This window comes from Phoenix dactylifera, chromosome 2 (genome assembly GCF_051530095.1).
Source record: "Phoenix dactylifera cultivar Ajwa chromosome 2, Ajwa_hap1_PhDact_Kaust_v1.1, whole genome shotgun sequence".
In the NCBI taxonomy this organism is placed as follows: domain Eukaryota; kingdom Viridiplantae; phylum Streptophyta; class Magnoliopsida; order Arecales; family Arecaceae; genus Phoenix; species Phoenix dactylifera.
The window spans coordinates 40,355,568-40,373,819 of record NC_143191.1 but is presented as its reverse complement, the minus strand read 5'-3'; the positions used below and the strand labels follow the sequence as shown (position 1 = coordinate 40,373,819).

The following is an 18,252-nucleotide window of genomic DNA, read 5'->3' as shown; positions in this document are numbered from 1 at the left end:
CGGCTGTGGCATCCTTGATTACTACCCGGACCTTGTAAGTAGCTTCGCCTAGAGTCACCCGTATGATCTGCGGGATATGTTCTAGCTCGTTGCAATAGGCAAGCACTTCGAGGATTGAAAGATTCTTACCAATAAGCATCTTTGGTGTGACCCTCTATAGGAGTGCGAAGCCATCAATCATTCTTCTCACCGGCTTCACATCCTAAGCATGCAAAGGAACACCAAAAAATTCAAGGAAAACTTTGTTTTGTAAGGAGTGAGGTACAACTTCGTCTCTATACGACAATGGCTTGACAATGAATCCAAAGTGTCAGTCCCTCAAGAATCCTTAGCGAAGAGCACGAAGAAGAGCCACACGAGAGGGGAAGAAAGCCAAGTGCCTATTATAACCAACTTCAATCGGATCCCAATCAAGGTTAGGCTTAAATCTTCTTAGGGCTTTAGCAATTCTTTGAGGGCCCAGAGGTCAAATGCCCTCTCCTAATGGAAAAATTTGGATAATAGTGTTGGGATCCCGTCAAGTTGTGGCCCACATTGACAAATGGCGTCAATATGGTCCAAGTGGGAGAATGTTGGATCCTATTTAATTAAACCCTGATCCCGTTTTTTTTTTTTTTTTAATAACCGGATTCGGGTTTCGGGTTAAAACCCGAAACCCAACACTATTCATCTTCCCCAAATGAAAAGAGAAGGGGGCCAAAACCAGTGAGCCCCTTCTCTCCTAAACGACGGCGGCGCAACCGCCACCGCCGGCCGTAGGCACGGCTGCAGGCCGCGGGGCGGCCACAAGGCGGGGCCGGAGGCCGGGGTCGGCCGCGGAGGCCGCGGGGTTCGGCCGCAGGGTGCGGCCGCAGCCCGCGGTCGCGGGCCGCAGGGGCGTCGGCCGGAGGCCGTGCTGCGGGCGCCGTGGGTGGCGCGGCTGGCGCCGCTGGCAGTGGCCGGGGCCGCTTAGCGGCGGGCCGCAGGCCATGGCGGCCAATTTTTTTTTTTTTCTTCGCCCGCGGTGGCCATGGCGGCCACGGCGGGTTGCAGCCGCTGCCGGCTCGCCGGGGGGCGGGTCGCAGCGGCAGCCGGGGAGTCGGGCCGCTGGACAGTGGCCCTGTTGGCCACCAGTTGGACGGGGAGGGCCGCGACCGAGACCCGCCGCAGCGGCGGCCATGGCAGCGGCTCTCCCTTCCTTATTTTCTTGATTCAAAATGGAAGAAGGGGAAAGATGGGAAGAGTTTAGTCCCACATCGCCCGGAGAAAACTTTTTCATATGTTTAAATAACATCGGGGTCTCCATTTTTCTCACCCAACAGATCAAACGGATATGATTTATTTTGGAATCCAATTCACCTGCTCTGATACCATTGATGGAATGATTAAATTATAAATCATACCTTGATTCGCTAAATCCATCTTGGATTGAACTCTGGATGCGTGCGCAGCAATTGAGATTGCTCTGATCTGGACAAAGATTAGCGTGATCTGGACAGAAATTAGTGAAAGATCTTCTGGAGAGAGAGCTCTTAATGCGTGTCTTAGAGAAGGGGTCTAACAGGCTATTTATAGCCCTCTCCAGGGACCAAACGTTGCAGGTGGTTACACCCGTGAAGAGTCACCCCCCATCAAGGTAACCCTTAACTGCTGTGAAAATACCTTAATGCCCTTGTGATTATCAGGATTTACGAAATTCAAGGGACACTTGTCAAGATGTGGGTTTTAATTAAACGGGATCAGGGTTTAATTAAATAGGATCCAACAAACAAATAGTGGCTCTTGCCAGTTCTTGGTATCTCTGCACATGACGATCCTCTATTGGAAGGAAGGAGGCAAGAGTTTCAGGATATCCTTAGATCACAACATCACCAACTTCCTATATTTGACGCTTTTCTTCCCAATCGACAGGTGTGTGAGGAGTGTCTCACTTTCTAGCAGAGGAAGCACACAAGACCATTCTTACATTGACTCTTGTAGTGGCCGTAGTCACACATCTAAAACACGCTCCTCTCCTAAACGGCCGACTTCTATTCTCCCAAGGATTCGCTAGAGGTGTTGCTCCCTTTTCAAAAGCATGGGTCAGTCTCTTAAAGCCAAAGGTGGGAGGATGGGTGGTAATGGAGGAGTTAAGGCGATAGGTTTGGTGATTGGGGGCAGGATCCAAACTAAAGAGGTCCACCCAACGCCTAGAGGTAGGAGGAGGGTTTAGAAAATTAGAGTCATAAGAGAGAGGTTGTTTACCCTTCAAGTCATTCTTTACCTCAAAAGAAGGCCCTTCAATCCCTCCCAATGCAGTGCATCGCCTTTCACCTAGTGGGATTACATTGGCACCGGTAAGTAGTAGGGTCTCCGAGGCTTTCCCGGCTCCTCCTCTCTATCCTTTTGATGGATATCCTCCAAACCTTCTACTGAGATGCTGATTCTTTTTCCTTTCTCAACTATCCATCTAGTACTCTCCTTTGCCATCTATCTCTTGTTAATCTAATCCACCCATCTCATTTCTAGTTTCATCGACTTGAACGATGCCAACATCCAGCCATTCAACTTCTCTTTTCTTCTCTCACACTTGAGAATGTCTTCTCCCACCCTTGAGGGTGTAGATCTCTCGAAAAAGACCTAGCCGCACCTTCTTCCCTCTTGTCTCTCCTGTTTCTACTTGGGTCACTGCTCACAACTGCACCTTCTTCAACGTGATTACTCTAAGCTTGAATTTGTGACCGGATCCCTCAATAGAAATTTTTTAAGTCATTATATCACTACCGTCATCGCCATCCAACCAAAGAAACCCTAACCCTAGATCCAAAACCCCCAAATCACCAGCAAGCAATTAGGGGTTTGGAGTCGGAGAGGGGAGAGGCGGGTGCTCCAAATCTAGGTTCTCTCAGGCCTATGTACCCTTCAGTGGGAGGAGAGCAAGGGGATTTAGGGATTTAAGGGAAGCATTGCGAGAGTGGAGGAAGGGAGGAGGGTTTGGAGTTGAAGAGGAAGGAGGCGGGGAATCTTGACTGAGATTCGGAGAGGGATCAGAGATCTGACTTTTAGAAATCGACCGATTTGAGCTTGCTGGAGGATATCATGGTTTCCGAAGAGAGGATGAGGGAGACGATCAAATTGCAAGGTCCAGTGGAAGGAACAGATGTTGCTGGAGTAGATTGCTGTCTTCTGTCCCGGACAAGCGAGCGAATCAGCAGCGGGTGGTAGTGATCGGCGCGGCGCTACGGATCCAGAAGAAAGATCCAAATCCCATTCTTAAACCTATTATTTTGCTAGCAAAGACATAGAAAGAACATCTAGTAGAGATCTAAGCTTAATAATCTTGGTGGTCCTATTCAGATTTCTTCATCGCTACCGAACTTTTGGCAAGCTTATTGTACAACTTCATCCACACTAGAGCCTCCAACCAAACTGAATACAACTAACTTGACTTGGATCAAATTCCATCACTTAAAAACAAGCCAGGTCAAATTTGCACTCGGAAAATCTTCCCTTGCGCAATCACAAAATCCCAATATGTCACCTGTAGCTGATTATATCGTCAAACAATCAAGCTATTCATGAATAGTTCAAAGTACAAATATCAAATACTCAATAAATCTTTACTTCTTACTAGATTTTTAGACGAGATATCCTTGTCGAGTTGAAATTAAACAGCCTGGCTCAAGCTCATGTTAGCTCGTAGACACTTCTAGTGGTTAGGTTAAACTGTAACTCGATCAAATTTTCTGGCTCAAGCTCTATACGTAGCTGGGACCACATCCTCAAGTGACCCACAACACAAACACTGTAAATCCAGTCCGTATCTTGCAATAAATTTCTGGGTGGCCTATGCCTCCCTTTATCATCAAAAGAAAAAAATCAGCCCTAAGTTGCAACGTCAACGAGATGGATTTTGGGGCCAAGTCCCATTCTAGAAGGCGATGGGGTTTTTTTTTTCTCCTTCATCTTTGGACAAGTCATAAGGGTCTTTGAGGACCCAAGATAAGCCTTTAGTTTCAAACCATGGCTGCTCGGGCTGGGTGACCCATTCCATGGCACCCCTTGACATCCTTCGAACAAAATTAATTACTAAAAATAAAATAACAGTGTAAGTAACTGGCAAATCCAAGAGTCCATGGATGCTTTGTGGTTTGTAACTGCTTGGATCGGATAGACTAATCCACAGAAGGAGTGAATAGAAGTCCCCTTCGAGCTTGGAGCCGGCTGGTGTAACCAGATCACGCTGTTAGGCTTCTCTCCGGAGGTCGCAAGAGGAGAGATGGGGATCGCGAGGAGTTCTGCTTCTCTTCTTTTGGCCTTCCTCTTCTCTCTTCTTCTCCAAAGACCCACCTTTGCTGCCAAAAAGGCAAGGCTTTTGAATGCCACCTTCCTTTTCCATTCCGAAGTTCGATTAGTTTCCTTTGTATTTATTCTGTGAATTGGACCTCTTAATGCGTTGCTCTGTATTTCGATTCCAAATCCGATCTGGTTTTCTTATATCTGGGCTTTTCTTTTTTTTTTTTGTTTCCCCACCTTTTTTGGTGCAGTCTTATGTTGTGTACCTTGGCGGCCATTCTCACAACGGCGAAGAGGCCTCTTTGCATGTCTCCAAGCGAGTGAGAGACTCTCACCATGAGCTCTTGGCATCAGTCTTGGGGAAGTAAGCGCTTCTCCAAAGTTTCCTTCAATTTGTCCACCTTTTTTAAATTGTATATAAACTCTCTAATTACTTGATTGTTTTTAAATCCAACATAGTAAGGAGAAGGCCCAAGATGCTTTGTTTTACTCCTACACACGGTATATCAATGGTTTCGCAGCGAATCTTGAAGAAGAAGAGGCAATGGAGATCTTAAGTGAGACTCCTCTTCTTTTATATAATTTTAGCTTCCCCTGTTCTCCTCTGTTTCCTTCTTTCTTCTGTTCGGATTACGTTCTCTTCTTGCAGAGTATCCTGGAGTTCTCTCTGTGTTTCCAAACAGAGGGTACAAACTTCACACAACTCGGTCATGGGATTTTCTTGGCCTCGAGAGGGAAGGCAGAGTTCCAAAGGAATCGTTATGGACGAAGGCAAGATTTGGCGAGGACATCATCATTGGGAACCTCGACACCGGTACTCCTGCTCTTATTTCAGCTTCATACCTTTAGGGGGTGTTTGGTACAAGGTGATCGTCCCAAGATCAAGAATGATATGGGTGGAGATGGTGAGATCACCGTGTTTGGTTGTACCACAGTGATCCTACGTGGCGGTGATTCTAAATCACCTCCACTCCTCAAATCACCGCCCAACTCGGTGATGGAATTTCCGTCCTTGAGGTCGGAAATCCAAGATTACCCCAGAGTAGTGATCCTGGATTAAAAGTTAAAAAGACAAAAATACCCCTCAATTTAGCAGAAAAATTGATATATTATTATATTAATGATATATGTATTATATTATAATATACTACTAATCATATTATTATCCTATTATTATTGAAAGATAATATTAAATTATAGTAGAAATATATTATTATATTTTATATTTATATAATGAAAATATTTTATATATTACTCCTATTTACCTTATTTTCCTAATCAAAATAATTATTAGTATTAAAAAATCTATTATAAGTGTAAATAAAAATATTAATTCTATAATAAAAAATAACATATTTTTATAAGATTCATAATTTATAGGAGTAATAAATATATTTTTATAGAATATATTAATAATTAATATATTGATAAATATATTAATATTTTATTATAATATATTTTATATGATTAATAAATATATGATAAGGGCTACTAAAAGTAGAATATATGACAAAATTATGGAGCTATTATAGGAATTAACATATTGACTTATATTTTTAATTCATGAGAATTAAAAACCCATAAAAAAATCCATCTAAGATATATCAGGGGTATTTGTGGTATTATGTGGTCGGTGATCTTGGATCCCCATACCATACCAAACAAGTTACTCATGGATACTCGGAGATTTTTAATCACTGGACCATGGCCTACCAAATACATTGATCTTAGATCACTGGGATCAAATCACCCCAGCATTCGGATCACCGGGATCTTAGATCACCGTGGTGATCTTGTTGGGGTTACCAAACGCCCCCTTAGTAAAACTTACAAAGACAAACTGATTGCAACCCCACGTTCCTTTGACTAAATATCAACCTCATGAGTTCTTTTACCTCTCACAAAGTTTCCACAAGTTGTTGTCCCTTCGTTTTTTCCAACTGAATGCATGGTTTTCCTGATCAAATCTTCTTCTATGTCACTTTTCATATGCTCAAGAAATTTTACATATTTTGTTTGTTTGTGTTTCACTTCAACATATGTCACGCCCCGAACTCATCATCCGGGTCGACCACGTGACACGGTTGCATGAGCCCTAGAGCAATGCCCTAAAGTTCATGCATGATCTATGATGAACAAAAATCTAATAACTCCACAAATAATCAATTAGTCCAAATAATAAATCCATTATATTCAAATAATCAAACTAGTTCAGTTACAAGATCTTCATATGTTCATTGGTATAAAAAAAATTAAACTAACTAGCTGATAACTCTGATACTCGAACTGTGTGCCCAACCCATCCGAAGCTATGCATCATGCGACTCTAAAAAAAGAGGTGATGTGAGCTTTACATCCCAGTAAAAATTTCCACACATCCATACCAACATAATGATATAGGTTTGAAAATAGCAAGAAAATGCCACGCACATCATGAAACCACAAACCGACTATCAATATTGCTCAAATAATCAATATAAATATATACATCAAATATCAATAGAAATCCAGCCACTCAAAATTGATATATCATACAATATCTTATATATCTTTATTAGTGTTTTCAATGCTTTTCATTTCATTCCTTTTTAACTTGATTTTTGGATCAATTATCTTTTCTACTTTAGGCTAAATCTCGGTCACGTTTACAACCCGTGATGGGGTAATCAGTTGTATCACATTTCCAGCATGTGGCAGGGCAACCAATAATATTACATTTTCAGCATATGGCGGGGCAACCAATAATATCATATTTTCGGCCTATGATGGGGCAACCAATAGTTTCATATTTTCGGCCTATGACGGGGCAATCGGTAGTATCACATTTCCAGCCTGTGATGGGGCAACCAGTAGTTTCACATTTTCAGCCTGCGACAAGACAATCAATAGTATCACATTTTCGTCCTATGATGGGGCAACCAATAGTTTCACATTTATGGCCTGTGACGGGGCAATCAATAGTATCACATTTCCAGCTTGTAATGGGACAACCAATGATAACGAGATAAGCCCAAAGTTCTTATTCATTCACTTAAGTTCATATCTATACAACAATTCCTTTTTCTTTCCAACTTTAGACTAACCACAGTCATCCACCCATAATGAGGTAATTAAAATAACATGATTAGTCGAGAGCACCACGTCCATTAGTTCAATCATGCAAGTGTAAATTATGCTCATATATGCATCCACCATACTATCAATCATCAGCAAATAAGATCAAAATACGATTTAATACCAAAACCATCATAAAACTATTTTTACTTCTTACTTTTTTGGATCATTAGCATATCATACATATAAGTACAAAAATATCTATATCATACAAATCGATGTACAAGAATTCTTACATCTTTGCTGACACCAGACAAACTAATCATCTATCCACACCGCGATCTACGAATCGGGGTACACAAAATTCTACTCATCGTCCTCTTGTGCAAAAGATCATTCTCTTACCGAAGCAAGTCAATATCAAAAATTATCTAGAATATCTAACAATCCAGAGCTCTCTTACTGATCTACTAAATGGATTTGCCATCATGTAACAACCCAAGGCTATCTAGCAGTCCTCACAACAAATGATTTTTCCGAATCCAGCTAGTGAGAAAAAGTACCAAAAAGAAGAGAGCGAAACTCGAGAGAGGGGAGAGAAAAATAAGGAGAAAGGAAGAGAGGACCGGAAGGCTATCTCTCTCTCTCTCTCTCTTTCTTCCTTCTTCCCGAAGGGGATGCTCGGCGGCGGCGGCCGCCCGTGGCTGGCAACCCCCAACGATCGACGACCCCTGCAGTGTCGGCGGCATGTCAAGCCCGGCGACGGCAGGCCGAAACGGGTGGAAAATAAACCAAACAGGGGAAGCGCGATTATCACCCCATCCGGCGGCTCGCCGGCCGGATTCAAGATGGAACAAAGGCCTGACAACCGTAAAAAGGAGGAGAGGTAGCTCATCTTGCCTCCGGCGAGCTCCTCCGGCCGGCTCGATGGTGAAAGCTCCGAGTTCCTCCCACGGAACACCGAGCTGTTTAAATCTCTAATGGAAGAGCTCCCAGGTTGATGCCAAGGAAGAGGGAGAAGAGTGAGTTTTATAGGAGAAAATCGGCTTAAATGGTAAGCTTTGATTGCCCTCTTCCGGTGGGATCGGAGGGAGAATGGAGCAGGGGAAGAGGAAGACTCCGGTTGGAAGTCTTCCTCCCCTACCACACGGGCCGAGCTGATGCAGTGGCCCAGAGGCTGGCCAGGCCAAAGGAGAATATGGGCTCTTACAACAGTGCCTTCCTCAGGAGGATCCACTGATTAAATGTTCATGATGGACAGGAACCATTGACCAAGACTACATGTTCTATATTTTCTTCACTTGGGTTCCTCCTTTTCATCCTCAAGTTAAATTATCTGAACCATTTTCTTTTGTGCACTGTGGATGTGTAGGCGTGTGGCCAGAGTCCGAGAGCTTCAAGGATGATGGCATGGGGCCAGTTCCATCCAAGTGGAAGGGAATCTGCCAGATTGGAGAAGATAAGAGCTTTTCATGCAACAGGTCTATTCCCTGCACTCCCTTTCTTATGATAGATGCCCTCGAACTTGTGTTTCTAGTTACCCATCCATCTAGTACGAAGCCTTCATTACATCCTTGCATTCCACCAATGACTAACTTGCGAGTCGTGTGATTATTTGGACACAGTGGACAGAGGGCTTCCTTGTTTGGTTGTATGCTGTTGACATCATGCTACTTGGAAAATTTTGCTGAATTTGTCTGGAATTATGTGCATCTATAAATTAGTTTGATAGCTTTCGTCTCTTCTATGGATACTGAATCATATATTTTTGATATTGCTAGTAAAATAAAAGTATTATTAGATCTTATTCCAGATAACTTCAAGGGCTTTTCAGCAATTTCATTTGATAATAAGTTGAACTCAAACATATCTTCCACACGTTTACATGCATTTTGCCACACCATGTACTAGATGTCTGTCAGAAAAATTGACCTTGCGAGCCCTGCTGCCGAACATGGCTCTACAAGATTTGTACCAGCATAAAAGTTTCCATGGACTATTTTATATAATAGAACTACTTTGAATTTTTAAATGCTCTCGTAGAGCATTCAATTATTTCATTTCCTCTTTAAGCTATCATTGCATTTATTACAAGATCATCACATTCATAACAATGTAAAAGGGTTGCACTTATCTCTACGCTAGTATATTTTGTGGAGATAAGTGGTGACGGTTCTACCCTGACAACTTCAATTTGCCCAAGGACATAAACTTGTTTCATAAAATATACTTTTCCATGCCTAACAAAAACTTGATTTTGGTAGGACAGGTGAATGATTCTACCCATGCATATAGTTAATTATGTAAAATTCTGTGCACCTTTTAACTGACGAGTTAGGACTTTAACTCTTCATAGTTATTGGTGGTCCTCGAACAACTTTCTACTTTACAGAATATAGTGCTCCAATCCTATCAACTTTTATAATGGAGTATTCACACATTCCATTTGCAAACACGCCTTTTCCCATGCAGTGAAGTGCATGTGTTGTCTCCTTTTAGAGCACTCACAATCCGAAAAAGGTCCTGAAAGAAAATATGCTCTAAAAAAACATAAAAAAACATAAACAAAAATTTTATATATGAAAAATAATCGTTTCCAGTAATGTCCCTTTGAACGTAAAAAATTATGATTTACATTATAATGCTTCTAAGAGTTGGTGAAATACTAAAACTAAGATTTATAAACCTTTGCACCATGCAATATTAGAATTTGATATCATAATTGCTTTAAGTAAGTTGTATGATAACTGTTAGTGTTATGGACACATCATAATACCCCATTTATTATATGCATTGCAGCTGCATGATATTCCTTAATATTTTACTACAGGAAAGTAGAACGGCAGGCATCATATCCTGCAAGTAATCTTCATTGAATTGCACATTCTCCTTCTCTGGTACAATACCATTCTTTTCATATCTAGAAGAACACACATGCAGACGCACAGATGGAATACACTGCCAATAGAAGAGGAAGAAAATGATGATAATGTATATAAAAATTTATGTTTCTTGATAGATATGGTGAATTCATTTAATATTTTTTCTAAAATTATCATGTTCTATGTATAGAAAGAAATTAAAGGAAAAAAAGGAGAAATTTTTAGGATTGAGGTCATAGATGATTAAAACCCACAAAACTTGATTTGGAGGAGAGTTCACCTCAATGTATTATATTTTTAGATAAATACCATCTGCATTGACCTTTTGGGTTCAGCGCCCATGGGGGTGCTAACTAAGGGAGCTCGAATCCTTTCAAATTTCACTCCATGGGAAGAAATTTAGCCAACTAACTAGCGCAAAAGCCGAGGCTTCTTCAACCATTAAAACCAAATACCACCTTTGAGTTGAGATCCACAAATCTATCCACTTAAAATTTATCCTTTTTTTTGTGGGGGAGGGGGGGGGGGAGGGGGGGTTTGCTAACCTATAACATGCCAACCTAATTATAAGGGGGGGGGGGGGGGGGGGGGGGTCCTAATTATAAGAAGGGGGGGACCTATAACATGCCAACCTAATTATAAGAATCTCATCTTCGGATATGTGGCTAGCCATTACATTTCATCTCCTTTTTTAATATAAATTTTAAGGTTCTGGCCTTGGACGGTGCACCACCAACTTTTACTTTTAAAAAAAAAAAGATGGCAATTGGATTGGATTAGACCAAAAATTTGTCAATAGGAACTTGATCTATTTATTAAATAGATAAAAAATCTAAATTCAGACTTAACTCTATTATTAAATAGATAATCTAGCCCAATCTACCAATGGGTTGAAGCATTGTCACTCTTATCTTTACTTGTGAGAGTAATTAAGCTTTATTAATATATCAATCCTATGATTTGATGATGGATCTTATTTTGTGGTATGCAGGAAGCTGATTGGTGCACGGTACTACAACGAAGGCTACGCAGCCGCGGCCGGCCCGCTCAACGCCACCTTCGAAACGCCGCGGGACAAAGACGGTCATGGGACCCACACCCTCTCGACCGCCGGCGGTGGGTTCGTGCCCGGCGCCAACATCTTTGGCTACGGCAACGGCACGGCCAAAGGCGGCTCCCCGCGGGCCCGCGTCGCGGCCTACAAGGTCTGCTGGCCGCCCATCAATGGGAGTGAGTGCTTCGACGCCGACATCATCGCCGCCGTCGATGCAGCGATACACGATGGGGTGGACGTGCTCTCGGTGTCCCTCGGCGGGCATTCCCCCAGCTACTTTCTCAACGGCATAGCGATCGGGTCGTTCCATGCCGTCAAGAATGGGATCACTGTGGTCTGCTCGGCCGGCAACTCCGGCCCGCGCCGAGGTTCCGTCTCCAACACCGCACCATGGATAATTACAGTAGCCGCTAGCACCATGGACAGGGAGTTTCCAGCCTACGTCAACTTCAACAACAAAAGCATTAAGGTTGTCGGCCCGGCGCTTATAAAGTTCTAATCCCCCACTCTCAAATGAAAAATATTTATAATTATTTTTCTTATTCTCTCGGAATTTTTTTGGTATTTTTTTTACCTTACCTCGGCTATATGCTCGTAGATTACTTTTATATACTACGACGATTTCTGTTTATTTCATTAATAAATAATATGATACGCCATAAGGTCAACTATAATTCTCTGACCAATTTTTCTTTTATCTTTACAGGGGGAGAGCCTTTCTCAAAAAGGCCTGCCAGGAAACGAGCTCTATCCAATGATAAGCTCCAAAGAAGCCAGAGCTTCAAATGCCTCCGCGCATGATGCGTAAGAACCAACTCATTTCCATCCCACCATTAACTTACTCGTAAATTTCTCTGGTGCAATATCAACTGGTATGCTGAAGCCGTCTATTCTCAAGTAAGCATAGCTAAAGGAATCCCATTACGGAAGACTTGTTAGATATCGTAATCATAATTAATTATCATGCAAGTTCTGCAATTATCACTTAATTTGACAATCTGCATACTGTATCGTATTACATCGTACTATCGATCTTGCTCTTACTAGAAGACTAGGTGAAATTCTTAATGAAGACCAAAACAGGTTGTGGCAAACCTACAACTTGAAGCAGTTATGTGAGGGCTATTGAGTTCTTGTCAACCAAGCAGCAGATAAACCTTGATGATTTTAACAGAAGAACATATTTGCTTTCTCTTTAATTCTGCAGTGAGTTGTGTTACCTGGGTTCGCTCGATCCTGAAAAGGTTAGGGGGAAGATAGTCGTCTGTCTCAATGGAATTACTGCAAGAGTGGAGAAGGGTGAAGCCGTTCTGCAGGCTGGCGGCAGCGGGATGGTCCTCGTCAATGATCAGAGCTCCGTAAATGAAATCATAGCCGATGCTCACGTCCTCCCAGCAACCCATATCTCTTATAATGATGGCTTTTCTCTCTTCTCATACCTCGAGTCCACCAAGTAAGCTGTCTCCAATTTATTTCCTGCTTATAGTCACAGAAATGTTCTGTGCTCTGCTGTGCAAGGATGTAGATCACAGAATTATACAGACCATTAATGAATTAGCTTTCTACCAGTGAAGTCATTCCCTGAAAATTCACATATGATTCAATATTTCGCCAATCAACCTATAGAGAAATGAAACACTAGCAGTTTATCAAGTAACAACTTAGTTTTTGGTTATTGTTGTCTCCCTGATTATTTTAAACACGCAATGTAATAAATCACCCTTTAATTAGTGGACAAATTGTTGGCCATCTTATGCATTGCATGCATATGTTCATTCACATTAACTTGGACCAAAATGTAAATATATGATATTATTATTTCCTTTACAAACACTCACAAATTGTCACTCAAATGTCAAACAAATACGCACTATAATCCTCTAACCATGACAATTTTCTGTCAGGTCACCACTTGGTTACATTACAACCCCAATAACACAGCTCGACACGAAACCAGCACCATTAATGGCAGCTTTCTCATCTCAGGGGCCAAACACTATCAATGCTGAAATCCTAAAGGTTTACAAAAAATTCTATTATTTTCCTTCTTTAGCTCATCTGAGTTCTTCTAATTCATCAATTTAACTTCTTGCTTGCTGCCTGATATCACTGCACCAGGGGTTAGTGTTCTTGCTGCCTTCACAGGAGCTGCTGGACCAACTGGCCTAGCTTTCGATACCCGACGTGTTGCCTTCAACTTACTTTATGGCACTTCCATGTCATGTCCTCATATATCTGGTGTCGTGGGCCTCCTCAAGAGTCTCCACCCAGATTGGAGTCCTTCAGCTATAAAATCAGCAATCATGACCACTGGTACGAGATTCATAAGCTTTATTAATTCAACTTTTTTTTCTACTTTCAGGGAATTTATTTCTTTTGTAAAATATGTGCTAGGATTGTAATATATGATCATGACTGTGTAATTGGAAAGTTCTAACCACAGCAGATAATTTCAAATTTCATGATTTTTGTTCCTCACTCATAGTCTCATCCTACTCACGAAAGATTCACAACTTTGATATTTTTTTGTTCTTTCATTTGTGGAACACAATTTATGATTTGGATAATATTGTGTGAATGAATTATAATTCTTGCCTGTTCTTGTTTCTTTCTCTCTCTCTCTCCCCCTTTTTTTCCTTCTATTAATTTGCAGCAACAACTCAGGACAACATGGACGAGCCTGTGTTAAATTCATCCTATGTTAAGGCTACACCATTTAGCTATGGATCTGGTCATGTGCAACCAAACCGTGCCATGGATCCTGGCTTGGTCTATGATTTAACAACAAATGATTATTTGAACTTCTTATGTGCTCTAGGCTACACCTCCACCCAGATAGCATTAATCAGCAATGACTCCTTCTTATGCCCCTCTAAACCCCCAAAGCTTGAAGATTTGAACTACCCTTCAATCACCATCCCTGATCTCTCTGGCTCCATCACTGTGACCCGCGCAATGAAGAATGTCGGATCGCCAGGCACATACATCGTCCGTGTCAGAGAACCAATAGGTATTTCAGTGTCCGTGAATCCAACAAGCTTAACATATGACAAGATAGGGGAAGAGAAAAAGTTTGAGGTTACTTTGAAGGAAGGTCATGCACCTACGGTTTATGTTTTTGGAGAACTAATATGGTCTGATGGGAAGCACTACGTGCAAACTCCTTTAGTAGTGAGTGCTGCAGGATTGGAGCCTTAGCCAAGGAGCTGAAAAGTTTTTTATATTTTTTTAAAAAAATTGTGAGCAGTTGTAGAAGCAAACTGGTGGTTTGATTCATTGGAAGATGAAGTTATTGGATAGAGATTGCTATTTGTATCATTTGGATCAATTAAAGCAATTAGAAAATTGCTTCAGAACTAGTTCTCTGTATTTCTTCATCCTTCTCTTTCCTCTTATTTTGTAGCTCAAAGGATCAGACGGTCAGTATCACTGAAATTTTCTGAAATTTGCTTCTCTACTATTCATTACCATTGCCATAACAGTCTCCAATTCATTACCATAGCCATAACAGTCTCCAATTTATTGTTGATTTCACTGGATAATCATGACACTTTTATCGACCAAATGAGTCATTAAATTATTACTATATGATGATATTGTTTACAATTTAGATGCTTCCCAGATTTCCACAACTATTCTAACAATTGTTGATAAACTACTTCTGATTTTCCTCAAAAAATAAAAAAATAAATTGTTCTTGATATCTTCATATCATCTTTCTAATGTTTATTGGTTCTTAATACTGAAACTACTTCACATCATTCTTATTGTTGAACATGTGATCTTTTATTTTATTGAAATTGTTCTGAACTACTACCCCTTTTTATGTTTTGTTTTCTGGAAACTTGAAAAAAAATTCCTGGCTGGGTTATTTTCCATAAAGAAGTCATAATGGTCAGAGCAAATTCACTGTGAAATTCTTATACAAATCTTTGAAGGAAACTTCTGCAAATTCATTAGACTAGAATCCATAAAAGCTTCTTACCAACACCAGCCTTGCCTCTCCAAGTGAGAGGTCCTAGGTTCAAACCCAGTTATGAAAAAAATGAGAGCAAAAGTTAAGAAATGCTTTATGACCATATGGATCAATTGCCACATGCTGAGACTGTCTGAAATCAATCTTCATTATCTTTAGTAGCCTGGCCTTATCATGAGAATTTTACTGCCAGTATAGGCCAACTCTAAGTTGACTGAGGTATGGGTTGGTTTCAGGTCTATTTAACAAAAGTGTACTCCATTTACCCATCATTTACCATGGCTATCCATACAAGAGTAACAAGACTACTAGGAAAAAAATCGTTAAAGGTGTTTCCCTCTGAAAAAAGCTACAGGTGTCTAAATTATTGGCAAGCATGCTATTAAATAATAGCTGCTTATCAGTTATTCAAGTAGCCTTTTGCATGTTGATAGACTGATATTTGTAATAAAGAATGCTATAGATAGTTTCTTGAAACACTTCCATGTAAATTATATTTACATAAATAGCTTTCCTCACCATTATCTTTAGTGCTGCATAAAGTCCCAGGTTCAATTTCATATGACATGATTGTAGCATGCTATGATCCATGAAACTTGTGTAATTTTGAATTGCTTGTGCTGGATACGACCTTCAAAACATCAACAACTATTGGACCTACTTCTTTTCCTAGAAGATTTCAATAAGTGGGAATTCTCTGAGCGTTTAGAGTTACAAACAATGCTTCTCTACCTACTGAAGGCACTTTGACCTCCAGTTTGAGTCTTCTAGCAATTGCTGTAGCTGCAAACTCATCTTCTTGATTTCTTTTTTGTTATTGCACAACACATAACTAACTATCCATTGGCATCTCTTCCTAAAAGTTTCTTGATGCGACTCAATGCCTTAGAAACCAAAAGCCAAGACAACCTTTTTTTTTTCAATTCGAGTAATCTCTTCTCAAAAATTATATATATATATATATATAGACACACACACACACACACACAAAAGCCTTTGGCTTTAGTTGCAGCCTACCGCGCACTCTAGCTTCACTCTATGGTAACCATTGTTTTCGCTAATAGAAACAAGTTTGAGAATGCCAAAGATCACCTTTTTATCTCCAAGATGACGCAGGGGAAGGGAAACAAAGGAGAAAGGAGTACCAAGAAGGAAGCCAACTCTCAGTACCAAGATCTACTTCAAAAATTTCGGATCAATGTGGAATCCATTATCATAAATACTTCAAATTATAAAGAAAAGAATGAAATTTTCGGAATGAAGGAATCAGCCATCATGAATAATTCGACTTATGAAGAATAGAAGGGAAATGGATCGGTTACAGAGCTGCAGCGTGGAAAGATGGCAAATTTGAGAATCTCCACCGCTATTTCAAATCGAATCAGCAAGCAACGAGATGATGGAGATCGAGTTCGTGACCTGATTGAGAAATAGGGAGGCGCCGCTCGCGCCGAGGTCGGAGGTCGGATAACTCGGCGGCGTGAGAGTGAAACGAGAGAGAGAGGCCATCGGAGACAGCCCTGGATTTGGGAGGGCCGCGATCGCCATGGATTCGAGAAGGAGAAGGCCGAAGAGGAGCAGGCGAATATAAACGGAATCCTCGATAGACTTATGTTAGCCTGTTAGGTGCGGTTGTTGGTAGATTAATTGCAACTCGCTGCTTCGACTGCATAGTATTTATACATTCCGCATATAAAATCGGCGAGACCGATAAACTTCCTATACGTAGAAGTCCAAAAAAAAAAATAAAAACAAATACGGCCATGTTTCGTATCATTTTTATATTTTTTATTTTTAAAAGTAAAAACATGAATCCAACATAAGAAAGATGCTTAATTTCCTTATTTTTATTTTTTATTTTTATAAATAACTTTTATAATTTATGAAAAAAATTGAATTTTTTTTTAGTTTTGCTATTTTTAAAATAACTTGGAACCCATCCTATTTTTCCTATGCCCATCGTGACGGTGATGTCCTCCTAATCATTAGCGACTTATCCGCCAACAATGAAAACAACAACGTCGTTAATAACAAAAATATTTTACATCACGATGGTAGAAGGGATCGAGAAGTATGTGAATGCCAATAGGTACGCCATCCTTGGGAAATATCTTCTATTGATTGATGGTGGCTGCATGCCTAATATTTACCAGAAAAAAAGCAATACAAAAGGATTTCCTATTTTTGATTTAGCAAACATAGTTTTCTATTTTTTGTTGTAATAAATGACATGCTTCACATAAAAATCGTTGGGTCTTGCACACTACACTATGATATATTACACAAATTAGTCACAAATCTCTAGTCCAATCTTGACTTATTTATTTGTCTCTTGGACACATGCTCTATGTAAAGTCAGCTTTTCCAACTGCACTTGATATTCAAAGTGTCCATTATATAGTGTATGTTAACGATAGATAATAAAATTGTTATTTAAAAAATCTGCAACCACTTCAAAATAGGTATTGATGAAACCGTTTCTCATCTTGCTATCAGTTTCTTGGTTTGTGCACCTATGGAATGACATCAGCATTAAGCCATGATTTTCTGTTTTCAAGAAATCTTCTTAAGCTTTTAGCCATTTTCTGTATTTTGTTTTGTGGAATCTCGAAAATTTTCCCTCTCTGAGTTATTCACCATAAAAGAAATATGCCATCATGATTGGAGCAAACATTTCAATGTTATTTATTTATTAGTTATTATTGATTGTGCATCAACTATAAAATCCCTATAATAAATGGATAGACAACCCTATAACCAAGTGATTGCATTTTATCTATACCAATTAATGAGTAGAAAGACTATCATTGATCTAAAATTTAACCCTAAGATATAATTTGAAATTTTTAATTAATTCAAGGGGAATGCCTTCTATCTATCCTCAGCCATTGCCTTTTTCGATAATATATACAAACTTTTAGTAATCAGCAATTACTATGAAATCTCAATTTTCTCGGCACCCCACTCCCTCCAATATTTTTTCCCCACTAGCAGGCAGGCTCTCTCTCCTTCTCAAAAACATGTTGTAATAA

General features: G+C 40.3%; 1 protein-coding gene across 3 annotated transcripts; it reads left to right on the top strand.

Moving 5' to 3' along the window:
- Positions 1-3,903: 3,903 nt before the first annotated feature.
- On the top strand, positions 3,904-16,797 carry LOC120103875 (subtilisin-like protease SBT5.4). 3 transcript variants are annotated; one of them, XM_089929008.1, is made up of 11 exons: positions 3,904-4,324; positions 4,506-4,618; positions 4,714-4,811; positions 4,904-5,068; positions 8,681-8,789; positions 11,182-11,713; positions 11,951-12,048; positions 12,452-12,697; positions 13,149-13,263; positions 13,344-13,557; positions 16,328-16,797. In XM_089929008.1, exons 1-11 carry the CDS (start codon positions 4,238-4,240, stop codon positions 16,453-16,455), a joined length of 1,905 nt encoding a protein of 634 aa, XP_089785134.1. In that variant the 5' UTR covers positions 3,904-4,237; the 3' UTR covers positions 16,456-16,797. The 3 variants fall into 3 exon arrangements, with proteins under 3 accessions (XP_089785134.1, XP_089785135.1, XP_089785133.1); XM_089929009.1 differs by having other exon boundaries at positions 16,337-16,796; XM_089929007.1 differs by lacking the exon at positions 16,328-16,797 and adding an exon at positions 13,898-14,603 and having other exon boundaries at positions 3,910-4,324.
- The last annotated feature ends 1,455 nt before the right edge of the window (positions 16,798-18,252 follow it).